This window comes from Fusarium keratoplasticum, chromosome 1 (genome assembly GCF_025433545.1).
Source record: "Fusarium keratoplasticum isolate Fu6.1 chromosome 1, whole genome shotgun sequence".
Taxonomy (NCBI): domain Eukaryota; kingdom Fungi; phylum Ascomycota; class Sordariomycetes; order Hypocreales; family Nectriaceae; genus Fusarium; species Fusarium keratoplasticum.
Window position 1 is genome coordinate 2463922 of NC_070529.1, and position 23307 is coordinate 2487228.

At 54.5% G+C, this 23307-nt stretch overlaps 11 protein-coding genes and 1 pseudogene across 12 annotated transcripts, besides 1 other annotated feature; 5 read left to right on the forward strand and 7 right to left on the reverse strand.

Annotated features, from left to right (window-relative positions):
- Positions 1–62: 62 nt before the first annotated feature.
- Positions 63–1302, forward strand: NCS57_00073100 (G-patch domain-containing protein; the record flags this gene model as incomplete). The annotated part of the gene is made up of 3 exons (XM_053050811.1): positions 63–130; positions 190–1225; positions 1282–1302. The coding sequence occupies exons 1-3, from the start codon at positions 105–107 to the stop codon at positions 1300–1302; spliced, it is 1083 nt and encodes a 360-aa protein (XP_052919326.1). The 5' UTR covers positions 63–104.
- A 469-nt stretch (positions 1303–1771) lies between these two features.
- NCS57_00073200 (uncharacterized protein) lies at positions 1772–2223 on the reverse strand (the record flags this gene model as incomplete). The annotated part of the gene is made up of 3 exons (XM_053050812.1): positions 2048–2223; positions 1865–1995; positions 1772–1799 (listed from the first exon to the last, which is right to left on the reverse strand). Exons 1-3 carry the CDS (start codon positions 2102–2104, stop codon positions 1772–1774), a joined length of 216 nt encoding a protein of 71 aa, XP_052919327.1. The 5' UTR covers positions 2105–2223.
- Positions 2224–3791: 1568 nt separating this feature from the next.
- Positions 3792–5386, reverse strand: NCS57_00073300 (Phenylalanine--tRNA ligase; the record flags this gene model as incomplete). The annotated part of the gene is made up of 2 exons (XM_053050813.1): positions 3792–4934; positions 4991–5386. 2 exons carry the CDS (start codon positions 5384–5386, stop codon positions 3792–3794), a joined length of 1539 nt encoding a protein of 512 aa, XP_052919328.1.
- A 531-nt stretch (positions 5387–5917) lies between these two features.
- Positions 5918–7049, forward strand: NCS57_00073400 (DUF1746 domain-containing protein; the record flags this gene model as incomplete). Its single annotated transcript, XM_053050814.1, has 2 exons — positions 5918–6198; positions 6260–7049. 2 exons carry the CDS (start codon positions 5918–5920, stop codon positions 7047–7049), a joined length of 1071 nt encoding a protein of 356 aa, XP_052919329.1.
- Positions 7050–7148: 99 nt separating this feature from the next.
- On the reverse strand, positions 7149–8384 carry NCS57_00073500 (uncharacterized protein; the record flags this gene model as incomplete). Its single annotated transcript, XM_053050815.1, has 1 exon — positions 7149–8384. Exon 1 carries the CDS (start codon positions 8361–8363, stop codon positions 7149–7151), a length of 1215 nt encoding a protein of 404 aa, XP_052919330.1. The 5' UTR covers positions 8364–8384.
- A 256-nt stretch (positions 8385–8640) lies between these two features.
- Positions 8641–11112, forward strand: NCS57_00073600 (uncharacterized protein; the record flags this gene model as incomplete). Its single annotated transcript, XM_053050816.1, has 1 exon — positions 8641–11112. One exon carries the CDS (start codon positions 8641–8643, stop codon positions 11110–11112), a length of 2472 nt encoding a protein of 823 aa, XP_052919331.1.
- A 345-nt stretch (positions 11113–11457) lies between these two features.
- Positions 11458–12193, reverse strand: NCS57_00073700 (BTP domain-containing protein; the record flags this gene model as incomplete). Its single annotated transcript, XM_053050817.1, has 2 exons — positions 11458–11741; positions 11797–12193. 2 exons carry the CDS (start codon positions 12191–12193, stop codon positions 11458–11460), a joined length of 681 nt encoding a protein of 226 aa, XP_052919332.1.
- A 501-nt stretch (positions 12194–12694) lies between these two features.
- NCS57_00073800 lies at positions 12695–15078 on the reverse strand (annotated as a pseudogene). Its single transcript has 6 exons — positions 14968–15078; positions 14697–14899; positions 13285–14642; positions 13034–13236; positions 12869–12985; positions 12695–12817 (listed from the first exon to the last, which is right to left on the reverse strand).
- Positions 12695–15078: a sequence feature.
- A 1027-nt stretch (positions 15079–16105) lies between these two features.
- On the reverse strand, positions 16106–16706 carry NCS57_00073900 (Chromatin modification-related protein EAF6; the record flags this gene model as incomplete). Its single annotated transcript, XM_053050818.1, has 2 exons — positions 16106–16522; positions 16578–16706. The coding sequence occupies 2 exons, from the start codon at positions 16704–16706 to the stop codon at positions 16106–16108; spliced, it is 546 nt and encodes a 181-aa protein (XP_052919333.1).
- Positions 16707–18194: 1488 nt separating this feature from the next.
- On the reverse strand, positions 18195–19322 carry NCS57_00074000 (PWI domain-containing protein; the record flags this gene model as incomplete). The annotated part of the gene is made up of 5 exons (XM_053050819.1): positions 18195–18625; positions 18681–18795; positions 18851–19015; positions 19072–19162; positions 19219–19322. The coding sequence occupies 5 exons, from the start codon at positions 19320–19322 to the stop codon at positions 18195–18197; spliced, it is 906 nt and encodes a 301-aa protein (XP_052919334.1).
- Positions 19323–19697: 375 nt separating this feature from the next.
- Positions 19698–20544, forward strand: NCS57_00074100 (uncharacterized protein; the record flags this gene model as incomplete). Its single annotated transcript, XM_053050820.1, has 4 exons — positions 19698–19850; positions 19905–19977; positions 20027–20361; positions 20416–20544. 4 exons carry the CDS (start codon positions 19698–19700, stop codon positions 20542–20544), a joined length of 690 nt encoding a protein of 229 aa, XP_052919335.1.
- Positions 20545–22074: 1530 nt separating this feature from the next.
- On the forward strand, positions 22075–23051 carry NCS57_00074200 (GTP-binding nuclear protein; the record flags this gene model as incomplete). The annotated part of the gene is made up of 5 exons (XM_053050821.1): positions 22075–22137; positions 22285–22377; positions 22436–22589; positions 22643–22848; positions 22917–23051. 5 exons carry the CDS (start codon positions 22075–22077, stop codon positions 23049–23051), a joined length of 651 nt encoding a protein of 216 aa, XP_052919336.1.
- Positions 23052–23307: the final 256 nt, after the last annotated feature.

Below are 23307 nucleotides of genomic sequence, written 5' to 3' on the forward strand. Positions count from 1 at the left end.
GACGCACATCCCCACCGCCCACCTCTTTTTTCTGTAGAGCGAACTCTCCAACGTGCACCCGTTCAAGCCAGCGATTGCCTTCTTCAAGCCTTACAGTCGCAAAAATGGGACTCCTTGCAGAGAACAAGATGTAAGACTGTCGCATTGGTCAGGCTCATCTGAGAATGCTCACTAACCTATTGACTACAGCCGACGAAAGATCAACAAGGATCCCAACAACACCAAATGGACTCGAGACACCAACACCTTTGGGCAGAAGATCCTTCGTGCCCAGGGCTGGCAACCGGGCCAGTTCCTCGGAGCTGAGAATGCGCCGCATTCGGAGCTGCACACGGCTGCAAACGCCTCGTATATCCGCGTCGTTCTCAAGGATGACATGAAGGGACTGGGCTTCAGCAGGGCCAAGGAGGACGAGGTTACAGGACTCGATGTCTTCCAGGACCTGCTCAGCAGGCTCAACGGAAAGACAGAGGACCAAGTTGTGGAGGACCAGCAGGCGCGCCTCGCCGTCAAGACCCATCACTTTGTCGAGCAACGATACGGACCGATGCGATTCGTTTACGGCGGTCTCCTTGTGGGCGACGAGATGAAGGAGAAGGATGATGAGGAAGCCAAGACACCCAAGGACGAAGACGAAGACGTGGTTATGGAATCCGCCCCAGCACCGAAGGAATCTAAAAAGGAGAAGAAGTCGAAGAAGCGAAAGGCCAGCGAAGACGACGAAGACTCTTCCAGCCGAGAATCCGACTCCAAGAGCAAGAAGAGACGCAAGGAGGAACGCAAGCTGAAGGAGAACGACAGCAGCGCCGACACGGACGACGCCAAGGCCAAGAAGAAGGATAAGAAGTCTAAGAAGGACAAGTCGCGCAAGAAGTCTGCAGAGGTCTCGGAAGAGGAGTCGGAAGAGCGCTCCAAGAAGCGGAAATCCAAGTCCAAGGACAAGAGCCGGTCTCCCGAAGACTCGGAGGAGGACAAGGTGAAGGGCAAGAAGTCCAAGAAGGAGAAGAAGGAAAAGAAGGACAAGAAGCGCAAGAAGGAGGAGGCTGCGTCCGAGTCGAGTAGCACCGTTGCCACGCAAGAGTCAACGCCTGTGCCGTCTATCCCAGGAACCGGGGTGACAACACCATCCGGAACATCAACTCCTCGGGGAAGCAGGAACTTTGTGCGGTCACGATTTATTGCGCAAAAGAGGCAGGCTGTGTTGGATACCAAGGCGTTGAACCAGGTCCGTACAACCCAGTTATTGCCCTGTTGCTGGACTATTTCGCTAACAAGAAGCAGATTTTCATGGTCAAGGCTTAAATCAGTTTTTATTTTATCTGGAACTGGAAAACAAAAGTGTTTGAACGGGGAGTAACCATAGACCAAGGTACGGGAGTGTACGAGACGCTGTCTGAAGGGCCGGCGTTAGGTCGGTGACACATACACAGCTAGAGGAGTCCGTCACATCTCTTGGAGTCGCGGGAGAATCGCCAATCTCAAGCCCAAGACTTGGCTTGATTTCAGTATCGAATCATGGAGGAGAGCAGTGAAGGTGTGCCTGATGATCACACCCAAGGAAACACGGGAGGAGGGAAGCATAGCGAATTTTGATGCAGATCATTTACTTCATTTATTTACTGCTCCTACAGCTGAACTCGCTCTCAGCATTCCCCTCTGTGGCCAAATTACCAGCCCATTACAACGAAAAACAAGGGCACTCAACCCGACACTATTAATACACCGATCGTTGCCTCGCGAGTTGATCGTTTGCTTGTGAGTTTTCGATCATTTATTTCTCCGCGTTCTTGCCAAAGTTGCTGCAAGCATGTTAGTTAAACTTATCATGAAGTAGCATTGTGATGTGGTGATGACGACGACGCACTTGTGGAAGAACTGGCTGAAGATGCCGCCCTTTGCTGTTTGGTCCGACATGCTCGCGCGACGGGCCGCGTTGGCCTCGGAGCCTCGCTTTTGCTCTTGGAGGCTTGCGAAGGCGGGCATGAAGCCTGAGCTCTGGCATGGTCATTAGTATCATGTCATTGAGGGAAGTGACGGGAGACGTTACTCGGCGGCGACCGCTGGCGTTGGTGTTTTGGTTGTTTTGGGGAGCACCGGAGTCCATGATTGCGGTTGTGGTGAAGTTGATGATGTGTGGTTTGTCAAAGGTCCTTGTATGGAGGACACAGTCGTGGTCAATGATTGTTTGAAACAAGAGTTCGATTGAGGTTGAAGTATGAAGACAAGAAGAGCTCGAAAAGGAGGGGAGGAAGCTCAGCTTATATGTGACAAGGCGATCAGACAACTCGCCGTCGATCTTCAGGTCAGGAAGAAACGAGGTACGTAGACAAAGCTTCCTACGGGCGTGTCCTTGCACCACTGCGCGCAAAAGGGCAACGCCATCATCACCACTCTCTCTCACTGTAGCACAGGAGACAACCACACTAGCTCGTCACCTCCGTCGTGTCAACCATGCATGTAAGTGACGGCAGCGACGGTTCGATAGGCTGGACGCATCCATAAGCTTTGCGCCCGGGGCCCTCCATCCGCCATCCCACATGCTGGGCCATGCTCCTTTGGAGGAATGGCCAAACGAGGCCATGACCGAGGTGGCGTCCCTCTTTCGCCTCTGGTCCCTTCTTTCCCGCTGTGCTCCAGCAGAGGGGAGCTCGCCGTCTGCCAACCAGGTCTCTTCGATCGTCAGACACTGGGGAGCTGGGCCTCTCCCTCACTGTGAATCTGATGCAAAAGAGGTCCCTTTGAATCATCACCTGCCCCAGAAGCAAAGGAGGAGGGCGAGCTTCCCTTGGAAGCGGGGAGGGTGGAATGTCCGCCCTCGCCTGTGAGCATCATGGAGGCTTTCCCTGAGGCGCTGATCTTGACCCGTTTTCCCCGGACCCAGACGCGGAGAGGGCTTGTCAAAGCAGGTCACACCACCACACTCGGCAGGGGAATTACTAACACCAAGACAGAGTCCAGGCCAGCCACAGAAGCTACAGCACCCCTCAGCCTGCAGCGTTGCATTTTGCGGAGGGGACCAGCTGTCCGCGGTTGCAGATGGGCTTTCATGGATGCAATTCCCCCTCTTCTGGTCAAGCATTGATCATGATACCACAACCGTCAAGAGAGATTGGCACCTTCTCTATCCTCAATGACGACGTTGAAGTGGGAATTGGGGATGCGTTCAGCAGAAGCGGGGCACCTCACCTGGCGTCGACGGGGCTCGAGGTCCGGTGGGGCCGGCCGGTTCGGGACCTTGTGGGGCTGTTCTTGGGTTTGCTCCTCCAAGCGAGAAAGGGCAAGTGCCGGAAGCGGGGGAAGGAGACTTGGCAAGCAAGCAAATCAATTGAATTGTAAGCAATGCAAATGCGACAAGAGAAGACAGGGGTCACTTGAAAGATGGTGACTAACAGACATTGGATGATAAACTTGCAGTACTGAAAAGATTCAGGGTCCTCCAAACGGTCATGCCGTGTGCGTAACCTTTCAAAGTCGAAGACGTGAATGGCTTCGGTAGCTTGCAAGTTGTGGGGCAGGACCCTCGTCTTGGACCTCAACTGACGACATGACCCGTCTCTGGATCCTCGATTCCCGTGTCTAGTCAGGGTCCTTCCTCATCAGGGGCTTTCCTTCGTTGTTGATGGAACCATCCGGGCTTTTTTCTTTTTATTTTGAAATTTTCCTTTCGTCTAGTCATGATACTGTACGACAAAAATCACGCCCCTCCCTTTCCTGCACCCCGTCTAGATGCCACAATTCCACCTCTAACACATGGTCGTCTTTTTTGGTCTTGTATACAATCAACCCCCGGCCTACTCCTTCTCTAATCTCACCGCCGGGTTCCTCTCGATAAAGTTGAGATCCACCTTGTGGCCCAGCAGCTCTCGGATGTTGGAGATCTTGTACTTGATCATGGTCGGCCGCTCCAAGCTCAGACCCCAGCCAAACACCCGCATGTCCTTGGGCAGACCCATGGGCTCCAGCATCTCAGGCCGGAACATGCCACTGTTGCCAATCTCCACCAGCTTGCCCAGACCCTCGTGGTAGCTGAAGATCTCCATGCTAGGCTCGGTGTAGGGGTTGTACGCAGGCTTGAACTTGAGGTTGGTGATGCCCATCTTGGCGAAGAAGACCTCCATAAACTCCATCAGACCTCCCAGGGTCAGTCCGTAGTCGGCAATGACACCCTCCACCTGGTGGAACTCGGCCAAGTGAGTCGCATCCACAGTCTCGTTACGGAACACTCTGTCGATGGAGAAGTATCGGGCAGGGGGTGGTCGTCCATCGGGACCCTTTTGCGCCGCCAGCTTGTACAGCATCGCCGTTGAAATGGCAGTGGTGTGTGTTCGAAGGACCAGTCTTGTCGACTCATCGGCCGACCAGGGGTATCTGTAGCCGATCGATCCAAACTTGCCGTCCTGGTGCACCTCCTTGATGTTCTCCCAGTACTCCTCTGTGTTCTGTCCCTCTTGCTCTGTCCGCGGCTTGTCGCCCACCTTGGGGTCCGAGATGTAGAAAGTGTCCTGCAGATCACGGGCAGGGTGCTGCTGAGGCACGAAGAGGGCGTCAAAGTTCCAGAATCCGGTCTCGACGAACTTGTTGGTAGGCATCTCCTCGAAGCCCATCTCGAAGAAGATTTGTCTGAACTCGTGTCGCACCTTGTTGAGAGGGTGGAGAGCGCCGGCGTTCTGGTCGGCTCCCAGGGCCTTGAAGTTGTAGGGCTTGAAGTTGGCCGTCTTCCACGAGCCCGACATGATCATGTCGGCTGTCAGATCCGTCTCCTCCTTCTGAATCTCGAGGGCGAACTTGGGGCCCTGGGCCATCTTGAAGCTGATGACCTTTTGCATCTTGATCAGTTTTCGCTTTCGCAAGTCGGTCAAGATCTTGGGCTCGTGGGTTCGGGTCTCTTTGATCTGAAGGAGCTGGGCTCGGGTGACATCCTCAATCGACTCGGCCTGAAGATAAGAGGTTAGCTGTCAATACCGCTTGCTTCAAGCGTTACGGCACTTACAGTAGCCACAAGCTTTCCGTCCTTGCTCTTGGAAATCCACTTCTCCTTAAAGGCCTTGCCCTGGCCGACCTTGGTGACAGTCTTGTCGCCAATCGCCTGCTCCAACTCCTGAATGGTCAAACCCTCAACAGCGCTGCGCAGAGCCTCAAAGACACGCGCCTCGTGGCTGCCATGCTCGGCAATCTTCTCAGCCTCGGGCTCCAGGGCAGCCTCTTCTCGGTCAATTGTCTCGTAGGTGATCATGGACCGCGAGGCCAGACGGTCGAGGGCGGCCTTGATGTCCTGGAAGGCGATGGCGGGGAAGGCCTCAGCGGAGAGGAGGGGGCTCTGGGCCGAGAGGGCCTGGAGGATCTGGGAAGTGAGGTCCCCCGCGGGGGCAGAGCTTGAGGTTGTCATGATGGGCACTTGTCTCTGTGTCTGGTGAGTCTGAGACGAGTTTGCTCTTCTTCTTCTTCGTCGTCGTTGTTCGTCTGAGTCACGGCAGAAATTATTTGGGCCGGTGCTGCACCACCCACCACTGCACATCCGATGGCGGGGTACGGAGGTACTTTGGCCAGCTTCAGTGTGTCCCGCGTTTTTCGGGGCTACCGTTTTTCCGATATCCGACCTCCTTGGCCGTTGGCCTGTCGGTACTCGTAAGTGTCAGTCACATATGATCCCTGCAATCCTATCATGGCCTCTCCCAAGCTCCAACAACTCCGTTCCCACCTCTCCAGGCTTCCATAAGAACTCGTATCTTGAATTTTCTTAATTTCAGCCAGTCGCTTTCTCAATTTTATTGTCGATTCGATCTTCTGAGCTTCCATCGATCACACATCACCCACAAGAGTCGCTCATGATCTGCACGTGCTCTTCCTGAGCTATCGCCCTGCTCATATGCAGAACTGGCTCGTCCGCGAACCCGAGAACAGATGACGAGCCCCGAGAATGAGCCATGATGCCTCGCCGAGCTCTACGGCGCGAACCGATGCTCCTCCCGTCGAGCCTCTCCCCGCGTCCTCTGCCAACCGTGTCACCCGGGATCTGCTATCGCCTGAGCAGCCCAGGTCCCGGTCGCGCGCCCAGTCGCACTCGCAGCGCCGCAAGAAGAAGAAGAGCAGGAAGCGGCGCAATCCCGGCCTAGCGAGAAAGTTGGAATTCATTACACATTTGCTCAAGAGTCTTGATACCCTGGTGTTTGCGGAGTTAAGCGCGCTGTATTATATGGAGTACGTTACCATCCGCCCTTGTTTACTTGCCCGGCTTGCGCTTACAAATGTCTGCCTCTAGATGCTCCATGTTTCGATTTATCCTACGATCTGTCGGCCAGTACATGTATTTGACACCTAAGGATGAGTCATTTCCCTTCCTCACGCCCGCCAGTCGCATACATGTCGTGTTAGTCGTCATTCCCAACCTCATCTGCATGCTCCTTCATCTATTTGCTTCGCTCCCGACTGGACCAGACTACCATCGAGGCTACATGCACGGCGGCTTGGTCATTGACTTTATAGGTCAGAAGCCGCCAACATCGCGGATTTACTATCTCCTTGCCGATTTTGCGATCCTGGCCATCCAATGTCTGATGCTGACGGTACATACGGAACGGGAAAGGCTTCGCCTGACCCTCAAGACATTCCGCCCTCTAATACCAGACGTCGCCCAGGAGATGGGCCCCACCCTAGAAGACCTAGATGCAGAAGAGCGTGGCGTATCTCGGGACATGCCTGGCTCGTTACCACCGAATGAGACAGAAGACATCGAATTGCAACCGCTTAGGCCTATCAATGAAGCAGAAGAGGGCAGCTCGCAGTCGGGAGAACCAGAGCCACCTGCAAGAGAGTCGTCAGCGGATGAGCCGACAAGGACCTATCTGTCGGACGTGCTAAGCTCTGGAAATGCAGTCATTGGCGAGTATCACGTCCTGCATTCTATGCGCAATGCGGCGATGGATCTCGAGAGGACGGCAGCACACTCCCTACGCACCATTAGCTACGGGGCGACCATGGCAGCCATTGAAGCCCGCAGGCGGGGTGTCACCGTACCAGCTCGCCAGGGGCAGACTGATAGACGGCAATGAGATGCAAGAGATAATTGTAAGCGACTGTGCTATCGATTGTTCCAGATGCATGCATGAACTGAGTATGAATTGCTTCAGAAATGAATTGCTTCCTTTGCTTTACGCTATCTTCCTGCCAACATTGCCAACGCCAGTACCCTTAACAGAAACAATGATATCATGGGTGTCGTCCTCGACATCTCTCAAGCCCCAGCTGCTTGCGCCAAATGTCCTTAGATCCCTTGCCAGTCCAACCATCTCTTCGGTTCCAATTACATCGCGGCCGATTCTGAGACGGCCAACATCTTCTGATCCCATGGCCATGAGGATGAGGACCGTTTTGGCAGAGATCTGAGTAACGCATCCGCCCTGCGAGATGGTCTCAAGTAGCTGGAAGGCGCATCGCCTGCCAATGTCCTCAGGGACCACACCACCTGAAGGCGGAACAACCACGTCGGCCGAGTAGAGCACACCGACTGCGCTCGATTCGGCGACCAAGCTCAGACCAAAACCAATTCCCAGCCGCCTCTTGCTTCCTGCCTTGTCACCGGTGGGCACGAGCGGCGCCTGGTCGTACTGGGCAGCAATGTGGATATCGGACACCAGGGGGTTGAGGATCTCGCGCGCCGAGTGGATCATTCGGGCATTGTTCGAGGCAGACACTCCAGTGCAGTATGCGACACCTCGAATCCTTTTTATCCGGCCGGGGCTTCGGTTGAGATGTAGAGTCTTGGGTAGTCGCACTTGACTCGCGAATCGCAGTTCGACGCATCCACCGCCGCCACGTCCACCGGGTCCCGCGCAGGATCGCTGAAGCACCCTCAGCTCTATCCGCGCGGGAGGGATGCCAAAGAGGCCGAAGAGGGGGAGGATGGCGGTTCGGAAGGAGTCGACGGAGATGTCGCCCGTCTCGGTGGAGGATGTGATGACGCCGGGACCCGAGATACGGACGTTCATGTGGGCTTTCGAGAAAGGCGCCAGAAGACAGAGAGGCATGAGGTAGTAGGTGACGCCTCGCGTGTTGTTCATGGAGATGTTGTGCTCGATGACGTCTCCGTCTGAAGCTCCAAAGCCGGCGATAGTTCCTGTGATCAAACCAGGATGATATGTAATTGTCGTACCCGAGTACGAGATCTGCATCGAACTGCCATTGGTGACGGCCTCGAGCAGGCGCAAGAAGGAAATCTCATGAGGGGCGAGACCGGGATTCGTGGGCGACGTGCTTCGAATCTTGGAGATGTGAACGGGTCGACCGGTCAGGGTTGATAGAATCAACCTCTGGGTAAAGTGCCGGTGGCCTGTGAACCGGAGGAACTCTGGCGAAGGGTTCGACATTTTGCTGTGGTTTGGGGTATCTTGAAGTCGCAATATTGCAGCTTCGCCAGCGGTAGAGCAAAAAAATATCTTTCTGCCGCTGGAAAAGTTGTATGGGTCGCTCAATGGGGAAGGCGGTAAACCCCCCACCCACTGGAAAGAGCAAGACTTCAGCGTCTTCAGCGTCTTATCGATAACGGACCAATGATTGAATTGTGCCCGCCAACTGCTCGAAAAGTTCGAGATCCTCACGTCAACGAGGCTTCGGTACTGCCATTGCGCACTTCAGCCATTGAGGATGGCGGGTCGACCGCTTTTATTCGAGCTACGATGCCGGAATGAGACAATATGTCGCTCATGTCGATTGGCGATCCGACACCGGCCTCAGCAGCCATGGATATCAGCAGCTGCATACAGTTCGAAAGCCACGGCGCAACGACCGGCTAACGATGCCGTATCCCGAAAGCCAAGCAGGTTCGAGCTCAGGCAATATCTCGATCGTATCAAGGCGCTTCGAAACCCAAACAAGGGCACAGACGAGACGTTTAGCGTTCGATTCTTCGAGCAGGAGGACAATAAGAGGACAGAGCTGCCCAGTGAGGAAGCCTTTGGCGCATCACTACACGAGGTCGATACTTCAGGGCTCAAAGATGCCCTGATAGAGATCAAGAATGAGATGGGTGGGCAGGATGAAAAGGCAGCCTTTCAAGAGGTCGTTGATCAACTGGGCCAGGACTGGGACAAGATGAAGACGGCCGACGACCTGGAGAGGATTATTGCCAAGCTGGACGCCTACACGGCGGCAATCGATGAGGAGATTGACAAGACTGGCGCAGACCTTCCCAAGGAGATATTGGAAGAGCTGGACTTGGAGCTACCAGGGTTGCCCGAGATGGGAACCCTTGGTTCTCGAATAGCCCTACCTCAGGTCCCAGAGAAGCCGTGGACAATCAATCAACGGAAAAAGGTCGCCCGCCTCAACACTACTCTGGCTCGGACGGCAAGGGACATGCGCCGAGGGACGAAGCTCACCACCAAGACTGTGCAGGGGCTATTCAAGGCCTACCACGCGGCCCGGCTTTCCCTCGCCCATGGCTGGAGCCACGTTCCCCTTGAGGTCTGGGATCTGCTTTGGAAGGTCTTTTCAGCGGACGAGTCTGTCAACATCCATCGACTATCACATCTTGCTCTCTTGTCGCGAGACATGAGCGAGGCCAAGGTCACACTGAGCCCTGCACAGCAACTGTTGACCATTGAGGCCGTATTCGTCGATGGATGGGAGACAAAGGCCATCGAGAACTGGAAGCGATGCATCAGCTCGCTAGGTGACGAGAACGCTGTGACGTTCCAAGAGTTCTGGGAGCTGGGCGTGAGGATGTTCTGCCGCGTTGGCGATCTGGACCAGGCGCAGCGAGCCGTCAACAAGCTCATTGAGAAGCAAAAGGATCCTCGCATTCTCATGCCTCTGATCCGGACGTGGTCGGAGCTCGGGACGGAGGAGGGCCAGGAGAAGGCATGGTTGGCGTACCGGCAGCTCCGTGAGCTCCTGGGACACGACATGAAGCTCACCGACTACGACCAGGTGATATCCTACTTCCTGACCACCAACCAGACCGAGAACGCCCTCTACGCATTCGTCGACATGATGAGCGACGGCAAGATCGACCTGAAGAAGCAAAAGTACATGCCTTCGGTCGTGGCCAACAAGTTCTTCTTTGGCAAGTGGCTCAAGAGGCTCATCGGAGCGGGCGACCTCTCGGGTGCGCAGAGCGTCGTCGAGTTTATGAGGAAGAGGGGCATCGAGGCATCACCCATTCAGCTGAACGGCCTCATCGGTGCTTGGCAACGGTCAGGGGGTGCTGAGGATCTGGATAAGGCGGACCAGATGGCTTGGGGCATGATTGACTCGCGAATTGACTTTGTCAAGGCTCGAGGAAGTGGTGGTTCCTCCAAGGACAAGGCATCAGAGGCTGCTGGCATGAATCCATTCCCTCGAGCCACTCTAGAGACGTTCTCCCTCTTGGCAGAGAACTACCGTCTCCGCGACCTTCACGAGCGTCTCTTGATGCTATGGGAAGCCTTCCGCGAAGCCGAGATGAAGGCCGACTCATTCGTCATCAACCAGCTCCTCGAGTCGTATATCCAGGCGGGCCAGTCCAAGGAGGCGCTCGAGCTCTACGACACGCTCGTGACGGAAAAGGGCGTCGAGCCTGATCCGTATACCTTCAGCGCGCTCTGGAAGACACTCGCCGTCAACCGACTTCATATGCCCTCGGCCGGGCATATCCCCGGCATGGTCTCGTCGACGCGCGACCTCTTTGCTGAGACGGCCAGGTTCCGGCATGTTTTTGCGGCTGACGGCGGTATGGACGGACAGCTCGCGCGCAAGATCCTCCACACGTTCCGGCGCGTCGGCGACCGCGCAGGCCTCGTCGTCGCTCTGGCTGCCCTCCGCGACGTCTTCAACTTCCTACCGCCCGAGACGCTCGTCCTCGAGATGGTCATGGGCACCACAAAGCTGGCGTGGGATACGCCAACCCACCGCCGTCGCCTCGTACACGCAAAGCGGAACCTCGACCGCGCCTTGCTGGACTGGGCTGAAGGAGACGAGTCAAGGCTTCAGGGCGATCGCCGTGGTGAGGCCCTCTTTGAGTATCTGCAGAAGCAGTACTGGCCCGAGGAGGACGGACAGGGGCAGGTGTTTAGGGAGGCGGCGAAAGAGATGGGAGTGTACGATATGATGAAAAAGGGCAAGGGGGGCGGTAAATAAAAAGGGGCATGTATCGGCGCTTGGGGGAAATCATATGGCATCTCTCCAATTCAAATAGAGCGACGAGGTCGTCGCATGTTGTATACTAGGACTACGCATATACGCTTACGAGAAGCGTTGGAAATGACTTCAAGATGGATGATGCAACAGCTCAACGGCCTGTGTGACTCGAGTGAGATATTAGTTCAAGGTGTATATCTACAAGCCCATCTCAAAGACTTTCAAAAGCAACCTAGAAACACAGGGACCCAAGCAGGTCTGTCTTTTGGACCCCCCGATTCCATTCCACTATCCGTCCTCTCCGAAAACTCCATCGCTATGCAAAAACACAAATCGTCCTCCATCCTATGACAAGTCCATCTCGTGATCCAGCCGGTCTCCCACAGAGCTCAGGCCTGACTCGTCGTCGCTGGCGTGGCCGTTTTGCTGAACCGCCTTCTGGTTATGCTGCGGCGGCTGCTCAGGCTCGGGGCTGAGTGAAGCAGATGCTCTGCGTTTGGAGATCCATTCCGAGATGCTCGTGTCTGGTCCTCCTTCGACTTGTACCTCTCCTGCATCGTGTCCCCTGCCTAGAATCGTTCCGTGGTACTTGGCGTCTTCGCCCGTCTTGCTGTGCTTCTTCTTAAGAGCTGCATCACGATCATTAGCACGTCGTCTGCAGAAACCCAATGCAGCAAGACTCACCATTGAGGTAATCAGTCGCATCCATCTCGCCGTCTCCGCTGCCAACATCCATCATCTCCTTCATGCGCTGTCCCGCAAACCAGGCGATGAACTCCTCGAGGCCGCGCAGGTCCTCCTTGTCGTGGAACAGCTCCTCGGCGGGCAGTCGCTCAGGCATGAGGGCACCCGCGTCCTGCAGGGCCATGCGGATGTCGACAATAGTAAAATCTGCGCTGTCGCCCTGGTTGTGCGCCGCGTGGTCGGCTGTGCTCTGACAGAGCAGCGAGAGGTATCGGGCGGCGAGGTCCGTCAGTGAGTCGAGCACGGCCGGGCGCGTCGAGTGGTAGCCCGTCGAGCGGAGGATCTGAAGTATAGAGGGGCGGAGGAGCGCGTGGAAGAGGGAAGGAGGCGTCGTCATGATTAAGGATGTTCGTCTTGAGCGGTAATTGTAATCGTCGCGAAGGAAAGAAAAGCTTGGGTGGATGGTGGTGCTCTACTCGTCGTCGCCTCGTTTTCGCCGTGTCTGAGTCTGCGCCTTCATCGGGTTCAAATCTGGAGTCTCGCAGCAGCGCATGTCCGAACCCAAGCGCTGTGGGATCGCTCCTGCTCTAGCGACTGTGAAGCTATTCGCGATGAAGCTCTTGTTGGTTGGTGTCGCACGTGCTTGAGCTTGGGGAGAGAAGAGCTTCCATCTCATGGATCCTAACGAGGTTCAGCCTGGCTCAGCCTAGCTAGGGAAAAAGTGGGGGCCATCACACCTGAGAAATGCCCTGTTAAAGAAGGAGCAGTTTTGGTGGCATTAATGCAGGTTTTGTAGTTATTCAAACAAACAACCTCCATTATTATCCAACCTCGTTCAATTTCAATTTCAATCATCCGTAATCTTACAATCACGCGACCGGGCAGGTTCTACAAAGTCTTACATGGTCAACTTGCCCGTCTCCTTCTCCAGCTTGGACTCATCCGCAACACCACTGTACTTGTTGATCCAATCCAGCACCTCTCTATGCCAAACCAACGAGTTTTCGGGCTTTAGCACCCACTGCATAAAGTCAGCAACTAAATCAACTATGTCTGTCGTGTAGATACTTACGTGGTTCTCGTCCGGAAACATGACAAACTTGCTGGGAATACCTCGCGCCTGGAGCACGTTGAACATGGCCAGTCCCTCCGAGATGGGGAGACGATAGTCGAGTTCGTTATGGATCACCTATCACAGAATGAGCATATTAAAGAAACCACAGGAAAATATACTCACCAGCTGAGGAGTCGCCCATTCTCCAGTGTACAGAGAAGGATCCCACTCTGCATATCCAGCTCGGTTCTCCCAAAGCGTTCCGCCAAAGTCATGCTCAGGGAAGAACAGCTCCTCGGTCGACCACTGATTCTGCGTAGAAAAGACACCGTCGTGGCATACCAGGGCCTTGAACTTGCGTCCAAGGTCGTGCCCTTGCACCCAGTCTGAATTCGTGTTAGCACTCCAACAACTAGATGAACACTACAACTCACTGATCATGTATCCGCCGTACGACGCTCCCAGGGCAACAGCTCGGTCCGTGTCGACATAGTCCATCTGGTTTTCGATATACTCGAAACACTTGACGAGGTCACCGTATGGAGCACCTCCCCAGTTGTTGGCAATAGCATCAATATGGGCTTGTCCGTAGCCTGTGCTACCCGTCGGGTTGGGGCATACCACCACGTATCCCTGTTCGGCAAAGATGGCCGGGTTCCAGCGAGTGCTCCAGTCATCAGTCCAAGCCGACTGTGGTCCTCCGTGGATCAAAAAGGCCAGAGGATACTTCTTGGATGAGTCAAAGCTGGAAGGCAACATGACCAAGGCGTGGTTGTTGTAACCAGCTGATCCAGGATACCAGATCTCGGTACACTGGGACTTGGACAGGCCAAAAGACTTTCCGTTCTTAGAGCTAGCCGAAACCACCTTGACCGACTTGGTCTCTGGGTCAAGTACAGCGTAACTTGAGCTCTCAATCCGGGACTTGGATGTGATGAGGAGAGAATCACCATCTCCCAAAAGATGGGCCTCGACAACAGATCCATCCTCATGGATAGGCTCTGGGAGCTCCCGGGCCTTGAGGGGATCAGAAGGTAGCTTCCAAAGTACCATTCTTCCGTGCTTTTCGGCTGCGACATATAGCACCTTGTCGTCTTTCCTCCAGACTGCCCAGTCTGGCCTGAGATCCCAGCCACCCTCGTCATCATCCGTCTGGTAGAACTCTTGCACGTTGCTCAGGTCAGTGACATCGGGGATCACCAACAGCCTCGTTTTATCAGACTCGTACTGCTGATTCCTCATCCTGGCGAATACAAGCTTCTTGCCATCGTTGGAAAAGGATGGGGCCACGCTGTAGCCCCGTAGGGTGCCGGTGTGGACGATTTGAGGAACTGGAGGCTTATCGAGCCAGGACTTGAGAGGCACATAGTAGAGATCAGTCTTTGTGTTTCTCGCAGGGTTCAGCTCGGGGTCCTTAGACACAAAAGCAATGCCCGAGGCCGAGATATCAAAGTCACCAGCGCCACCAAAAGGAGGCACGGGACAGCTTAGGCTGGTGCCGGCCAGGAGGTTGGTAAGGCCGGACTGCTCGAGAGCCCATTTACCGTCCTTCTTGGACAGCACACCATACCAAAGCGAGTTCTGATTCTCGCTGTTCCAGGTATCCCAGTGACGAACAAAGAGGCCAGTGTAGATCTTGGCCGAGGTGTGCGTCTTAGTCTCAGCCGCAGGCCAGTACATGTCTCCCCGGGGTGTGGTCAAGGCGGAGCAGCAGAATGCAACCTCATGATGAGAGATGGACTTGGCCTTTGGGTTTGCGATGCTGCCAGCAAAACAATGGATCATGTGTGGGCTTGAAGTGGTGTTAGTCCGGTTTACTACAATGGTTCGGTGGAGAGGTTCTTACGCCGACTTATCAAAGACGTGCTGAGAGTACAGCATAGAGCACCCATTGTCACTAGTCTTGATAAAGGCAATCTCATGTTTGCCAATCCAGATGGGGTCGCTAGCAGCCGTGTCCTCAGAGATGAGGTGGGAAGAGCCATCCTTGATGCTAAGGACGCGGATCTGAGAAGACTTGGCGTGCTTGTCGAACGAGTAGGACGAGACCTGGACGCGTCAGCAAATAGAGCGACTGCAGAGTGGCGGAATTGAAGCCATCGTCAAGGCTGACGCACCGTGTAGAGGACGAGCTCGCCGGTGGAGTTGGGGACGCCGGTGGAGCGCCGCGGGGCCGACAGCAGCACCTCGGGGGTGAACCGGGTGGCATGTCTCGTCATCATGGAGAACTATTGAGGGAGAGGAGGTGATGGGATGGTTATAGGGTGATGGAGCATACAACTGAAGTGTATGTAAGAAGGAAAGAAGAAAACGAGGCTGAGTGATGAGAGATGTTGTTGGAACTGTGCCCCGTTGAAACATCCATCATAGGTAGGTAAGAGGTACCTTGCCCCCTCTCTTGCCTTACCTACTCCTCATCACCACCGCCCGCTCGGCCCCTCTCTTCCGTCCATGCCAGCATCTGCCCGGTAACGTGAGATCTCGTGTTTTGTTTCAGCATCAAGCAGGTCACTTTGGTCATGGATGTTTACTTTTACAGATATTCCTCATCAGTGCTCTTATCTATACCTCTACTTACCCTCAGGTACCTATCCAGTAAATACCATCTCTTTCTCTCCTTAATGCAAGACCCCGCATTGTATCCGGCAGCCTCTCGACGATTTGCCTGTACCCAGCAAGGTTCAAGCTCCAGGGAGCGGGGTGGCGTTACCAGCGCCATCATGATACGCGTTGCTCTTAGAGCTAGCTCCTCCCTCTCCCCCAGTTTGGAGCTCGTTAGCTCCATCTCTAGCTCTCGACAACCCTGTTGCCGGGTGGTTGGTACCACGTTTGTTCCATTCCCAACCTCCAAGGGAGCACGGGATAGCCTCGAAGCATCAAACATTCTCTTGATAAAGTAGACCTCGGTAACTTCACTTTGACCGCCTCTGGTAGACACCATCACCCATCATGTCCCTGCTAGTGCCATCACGGAATCTGGTTCGCGTCAATCAGATCTCTCTATTGCGAATTACCCTCTTCAATTCCAGTAAACAATGCATTTCTAATGCCCAGGTTACACCCTTTCGGAGCATTAGAAGGATCAACAAGTGTCGCGTGACACTATCCACAAGAGGCAACTGGTTCAAAAGCCTCTCTTGGACCTCTAGCTACCAAACAACTGCCCTCCCAAACGCCGCTTCAAAGCCGTAATTCCAATTCAAGTCCAAAACGCCAGGCCCAGTCGATTCTTACAAGCACAATTCCGACAATGCTTTACCTCCGCTGTGCTCCAAAGTTTGTCCGCTTCTTGCTCGCTGCTGTGTCGTTCTCGCTATCCTCGTGGTCCACCGTCTTCTTCTTCGACTTGTTCGCGTTCTTACCAGCAGTTGCCGATGTTGGTGTCGGGTGGTTCGAGGCTCCGTCTCGGAACGCGGCTGACGAGGGTGTCACGCCTGAAGCCGGCGTTGAACCTCCTGATCCAGGAGCGATCCCTTCCAGGTTGTTCGGTCGGTACGAGATGGATGATCTTGAAAACACTCGGTTCTGCTCCATAGTTCCAGTCTTGCGTCGCTGTGCCGCTGCGCCACTGGTCCCCTTCATGTAATTGTCGAAGCCCGTGATGATGTTGCCGCTCGGCGTGCTATCGAGGTAGGCAGTCTCCTTCTGAGCGATGCCGTCTTCAACCTGCGTCTATCCAAGAGTCAAAACAAGCACTAGTCACAATCATCTGCGATTCAAAACTCACCAAGCGCCTCTCAAGAAGCCTGCGCTTCTCAACAAGATCCCGCACACGGGCTTGCGCCTTCTTGTACTCGGACATGGTCACTTGCCCGGCCCCCAATCCAACAGCGTTTCCTGTCTTCCTTTCTGCCATCCACTCAATCTATCAGATGGTCTCGAGTCGTTCGGATCGGTATCGCGACGCGCTGGTGAAATGCGACAAAGTTCAAAGTCGTGTTCAGCAAAGGAAATCAAGTTAGGCTGCCTCTGCTTGAAATCGCGGGGCGCGGCTAGAGGCGCTTACGCGTCAAGGCTGAAGTGGGCCACCGCGCTTACGCTTGGACTACAGCCGCAACGCCCATGTACTCCGATCACCAAAAAGACATGGAAGCATCTCAACCATCCCATTCCTCCTCCAAACACCAAAAAGATAATCTCATGTGTTGCACATGAGGCGAACTCTCCCGCCGGGAATTGAACCCGGGTCTCAAGCGCGTTGTTTTTATGACAAGCTTGCATACTGACCACTATACTACGGAAGATGATGGTTGTGAGCAACCATTGTAGTGAGGTTCGATGTCACGTGAAGGACAACATCTTAATTATAACCTCTCGTAACACCCATCTTGCAAAAGAGAACTCGACTCTTCAGAACCAGGCAAAAAAAATACATCGTGCGTATCGCACGGGGCGTCTCTCCCGCCGGGAATTGAACCCGGGTCTCAAGCGCGTTGTTTTTATGACAAGCTTGCATACTGACCACTATACTACGGAAGATGATGGTTGTGAGCAACCATTGTAGCGAGTTCGGTGTCACGTGGACTTCGGAATGGTGTCTATAACCTCTCCAACAGACCTCAAGATACTGCCACCTATGCGAGGCAAATAAGCATCTCCTCCTCTCAGTGATTATCACAACGTTCCAAAAATCATGTTCTTTTATTTATTACTCTAGATAAACCCCATTCTGCTTTTAACCCAATTCCCCCCCCCTTTTCACGCCTCAACCCCAAACACTATAAATACCTAGCCACGAGCAATCGGTGTGAAGGATGCCACTGAGCAGCACTTGCGTTGTTGTTAGCCTCGATCCCTGAAGAGATGCTCTCGGATGGTTCTCATCTTTCCTGCCATAGGCATGGATTCATGGATGGCCGTAATTGGCCAAGACTCTACCGCTGGTTATCGACAAGAATCAGCACCTTGCCCCCCAACATTTTCATGCCCAGACTAACCTCTCGTCAAGTAGATGCCGCTGGCTCTGCCTCGGGCTTGGTTGGTGGGGCACGAGATTCATCTTCGGAAACATCAGCTAACTTGTCTCTGGCCCTTGAGCGTGAAGAAGCTGAAGAACTATTGCGCCGTCGACCGCTGGGCGATTCTCGTCTCTTTGCTTGACGTTGGCCACGCCGCCCAGGGCTGGGTCGCCTTTGCCGGCGTCGATCCCCCTCCATGTCTGAAGAGTTGTCTCTTCGACCCTTGCCTTTTGATCTTCGGTCATGTGCCGCACTGCTGGAACGGGTGCGACTACGGCTGCGGCTGTAACCGGGACTGCGACCTCGGCTCCGACTTCGACTACGAGACAAAGAAGTCCCCCTAGACCTTGAAGAAGACATGCTCCTTGAACGACGCCTCCGGCGATCTACCGATCGGCTTCTTGAAGAAGAGTATCGTCTTCGCTTTGGAGAAGGAGAACGTCGCTCCGAGGATGCAGAGCGAGATGCAGCAGCTCTACGCCCTCCCTCGTTTCGACGGTTTGCTCTGCCTCGGTAGGTGTCGCCTCCGGGTGATCGTGATCTCTTTCGCCCGTCTCTCTGTCTTCCGGGTGATGAGGGTCGTCGCCGACTGTCAGATCTGTTGGTGCTGCGCGACGCACTACGGCCGCGCGAGTTCGATCGAGATGAGCCAGATGCTGAAGGCGATCGAGCAGGGGACCTTCGTCGACCAGGTCCAGCTCTACCGCCGCCGCGCCTCCCACGAGGGACGTAACTGTCGCGACCGTAGGAGTCCCTCGAGTCGCGGAAGCGGGGACCCGGAGATCGAGACCTCCCACCTCCTCTCCTGAAGCCTCCTCTTCCTCGATTATCAAATTCGCGGTCGCCTCGTCGCCCTTGCCAGGTATCCCCACGAGCCGATGCTCGATCTCGACGATCGCGATCTTTGAGGTCGGCTACTTCGCGATCACGGCGATCCCACTCATCTCGCCTCTTCTTGGCGCTCTCTGCGGCACGATCGGCTTCAATCTGTAGAAATGTGGGTTAGAATGAAGATACGCAGGTAGCTGCTGTCTCAACGTACCTTTTCCTGGATGAGCTCCAGCTTTTTAGCTTCGAGGAGCTCCTTAGGCACGCCTTGAGGACTGGCCTGGGCGCTCAACAGTAATCTCCATAGGTCTTTACAGAAAGACGCAGTATCTTTATCGAGGAAGCCCGTGAGTTGGATCTGGAGTGACTTGATGTCTGGCTATCGGCGAAACCATCAGCATGTGTTCGAGGGAGGTCAGGAGAAGTTAGCCATACGTATCGCGGGCCTTCGATCAGATTAAAGCAAAGCTCGATCACTACGTCGTCTTCGTTCCCAAGGATATCGGATATCTTGCCCGCGATCCATCTGGCCAGACACGTTAGCACGGGGATCAGAAGCGCGATGGGCCTAGGAGCGCTCACTTCTTCATGACCTGGAGATTGACCTTTTGCATATCAACCTTCTGGCTAAACTCGGGCGGGAACTTGGTCGACTTCAAAAGCCGCGCATCCACTCCGGTAGCCATGTTGGGTCGAATCGCAATGTCAATGTCTGTGTCGAAAGGGGGCGCGTTGATGGGAAAAAAGCTGCTGCTGGGATGAAAAAGTGACGTCGCTGAGCACAGGCTCGAGTCCACGAGACAGACAGCGGAGGCAGCGCCGTGGTCGGGTGGCGCACGGACCACCTTATTCACTCTTCACAGTAGGAGCTCCCTGAGCAGCTGAGCTTCAAACGAAGGGCCTGCCCCGCAGGCTTTCTAGGGGAAGTTTGCGCTGTGCAACCACTGAAGCCTCTACAAAGGCGCGTCACCAATCGCAGCCTGGGATGAAATCCGTTTCTTATTAAACATCCATCTCGTGTTTGTTGCTGATTGTCTGTCCGAGTCAAGGACTACCTCAAAATGAATACTCTACACGCCCCGACTGTGCCCTCTGGTGAGACCAGCGCTTCTATTACCAACGGCGATGCGGGGCATCTGAGCTTCGCCGAGTTAGAGCGAAAGAAAGATGATATTGAGGCCGAACTCAAGGCACTCGGCGGAGTGCTTGACTCGGTACATATACTCAACACTTGAGCCTGCGGTATCATGTACTAACAAGAAACTCAGCATGGCGTGGACATGAACACACCTCTCTTGACCAGAGATGGATTCCCTCGTGCAGACCTTGATGTTGCTCAGAGTATGGCTTCCAAGTCATGCTTAACATCCCCCAACTAATCGTTCCATAGTTCGAACCACAAGGGCCAGAATAATCCGTTTGAGGAATGATTACACGGCACTCATGACCCGGATTGAAAAGTTCCTGCATGAGCATTTTGCCAGCCTCGATGAAAACGATGCCGAGCCAGCGCCGAGCTCTGGTACAACCCAACCCGTTTTGCCAGACTCTTATTCTGCACCCTTGGATCCTCCGTTCGCCAAAGTCAATACCGTCGCCGCGGGAAGTCCGGCAGAGAGCGCTGGTCTGAAGCCCGGTGACGAGATCCGTAACTTTGGCTACGTTAATCGGGCCAATCATGACAACCTCAAGAAGGTAGCAGAGTGTGTACAAGGAAATGAAGGGGTGAGTGGTCATGATGCCGTAGCAACCCGAGCATGCCAGCTAATCTTGCGTCAGAGCAACATCTTTATCAAGGTATCCCGCTCAACAGGCGTGGCAGAGCAGCAAGAGCTACGCTTGACTCTCACCCCTAGAAAGGATTGGGGTGGTCGAGGAATGTTGGGCTGTCATATTCTGCCTCTGTAGGCATGAGCAGGCAATATACGCGATGACAGGCCAAGGCGTATCAAAGGAAATTTGCAAGGCGAAATATGACTCTGGTTGAAGATTTGCTCACGTAATGTACGATTAGGTATCATGACAGCAACGACGCAAAAAAGGCAGTCCATCCATGAGCATCATTTGACCCAACATTAGGAGCCTAATGTGTTGTCTACTTGGACTTTGATGTCCCAGTGATTTGATGCCAAGTCAACAGCCAATCTGGGTACCTTACATAGGGCGTCGCGGCGCGGCGCAGTTCATGATGACAAAGCACCTTGGGACTTTAGACATCAACGTAGAGGTTAAGGGATGCTTGGCACTCCTATCATGATGCCAATATTGACGTGTTGGTGATATGACAGACATAGACGAGGTGACTAGGGATAAGTAGCGACCGATCGAGTGACGTGCAGTTCATCAGATGTTCAGCGAGGCATCTCTGGGTGTGCTAATGGCTACCTTGGTAGGTAGACCAGCATGTAGACTGTATCAACAAGCTGACGACATGTGAAGCTGGATAAGTGTAGCAAGCGTAGATTGACGGATCAAAGAATACAATTTCATCTTCCTGTTGATCATATGAGCGGAACCCATGTATGCAGAGAAGAGCGAGCGAGCTGGCAAGGAGGACGCTCTTGTTTCCGATAAGGTGATGATTGTGGCCGAGCACGAGATCTTCGAATCAAACTCTCGAGATTGCCTCTACCATTGCTACCTAAAGGCTGCCGGACCCTTACCAGAAAAAAAGCTGACTAAACCCATGCAAGCAAGTCAAGATGGCAGTGTCCCGAGAGCAGGCCGCCGCTGGACCGATCTCCGATGACAAAAGGAAAGACGAGCTGGGTAAAGCTGCCGATAGACCGCCTGAAATGTCACCCTACATGGATGGATTTCTTTGTTGGGAGCGAGCAAGGCCTGGGCAGCCCAACTCAGGACAGCAGGTACCCAGGTACTGTAGCCAGACCCAAGGCACCAGCAGGCAGACCGGCGCACCGCCCGCGGAGCAAGCCGCAGCGAACAGGAGAAGGCGTGCGACCGAGTCAACTCGGCGGTGCCCAATGGCAAGAGTGGAATGTTCCAGGCGGTGACGGCGATAGCAGGCCATGGTGACGCTGAATCGCTGACAGTGAGTGGGCAGCCTTTTCCGCCGTCATGGATCCGTGCTGCAATATCACGTGCAGGCAGCCCACCCTGGGGCGACTGAATTTTTCGCTTTGAGGCCCTTCCCCTGCCCAAAGAGTTCCCCGCCGCCTTCAAAACATCAGGTTGACCAGCTCTCTTTGAAAGTTCGTCAATCAACCTCGTACCCACCCCCAGCGACGCTCTCCAGGTATTTAGAGTCCCCATCTCCTCGCTTCCCTTGGACTCTCTTCCAGTTCATCACACCGAACGACTTTCTCTTGCGCCGTGCCGCCCGTTCTGCACCCAGCTAACTCCCGCATCATCGCAGCACCCCGCTTGTTTACATCCTCTCCCACCTGTCGCTACAACACCACAGGCCCGACCATCAAGATGGCTGAGCAGCAGACCCCCACCTTCAAGCTCGTGCTTGTCGGCGATGGTGGTACCGGAAAGGTGTGTAGGATTCCATGACGCAGCGCCTCTTTCGCGATATCGTCGACGGTCGCCGAGCTTTCCCCTCCGCCCTAGTCGAATCTCGAGAGACGTGGAGCGATCCCTTGCAAGCCATCAACATCGACTAACCATACTCCCTGACGACAGACCACCTTCGTCAAGCGCCACTTGACTGGTGAATTCGAGAAGAAGTACATGGCCACCCTCGGTGTCGAGGTTCACCCTCTGGGCTTCACCACCGTAAGTCTTTGCTTGAACCCCACGTTGGACCTGTGCGGGGCGCTAACCCATGTCCCAGAACTTCGGTCAGATCCAGTTCGACGTTTGGGATACCGCTGGTCAGGAGAAGTTCGGTGGTCTCCGTGACGGTTACTACATCAACGGCCAGTGCGGTATCATCATGTTCGATGTCACCTCCCGCATTACCTACAAGAACGTCCCCAACTGGCACCGTAAGTCGATACTGTTCGCACTATCAAGGGCCTCACTAACGATATCATGATAGGCGATCTCGTCCGTGTCTGCGAGAACATCCCCATTGTTCTCTGCGGTAACAAGGTCGATGTGAAGGAGCGAAAGGTCAAGGCCAAGACCATCACCTTCCACCGAAAGAAGAACCTCCAGTACTACGACATTTCCGCCAAGTCCAACTACAACTTCGAGAAGCCCTTCCTCTGGCTCGCTCGCAAGCTTGTCGGCAACCCTCAGCTTGTAAGTGTTTTTACCTTTTTTTTTCTTGCTCACGTGGTGTGGAGCTCCGATGCTAATCAAGTTTGCAGGAGTTCGTTGCTGCTCCCGCCCTTGCTCCCCCCACTGCTCAGGTCGACGAGAAGCTCCTGGAGGAGTACCGCAAGGAGATGGACGAGGCCGCCGCCATGCCTCTGCCTGGCGAGCTTTCCGACGATGATCTGTAAATGACTCGTGCGGTCACGGGATACTTTGTTGAGGAGGATGCTGCCGGGTGCCAAAGGAACGGCACGCGGGCAGTGTTTGAGGATGGCACATTGGCAGCCGGAATGACCATTTATGAGGAACGGGGCGAAAGTCCTGGAGTTTACAGCAGCGTGATTATGGGGCGGCACAAAAGATTGGCCGCTATGCCTCTCTTTGATGAGGCAGAAGGGACAGTGCCACTGCAGAGAGCAGTGTCCTATTTAGTTTAGCTAGACT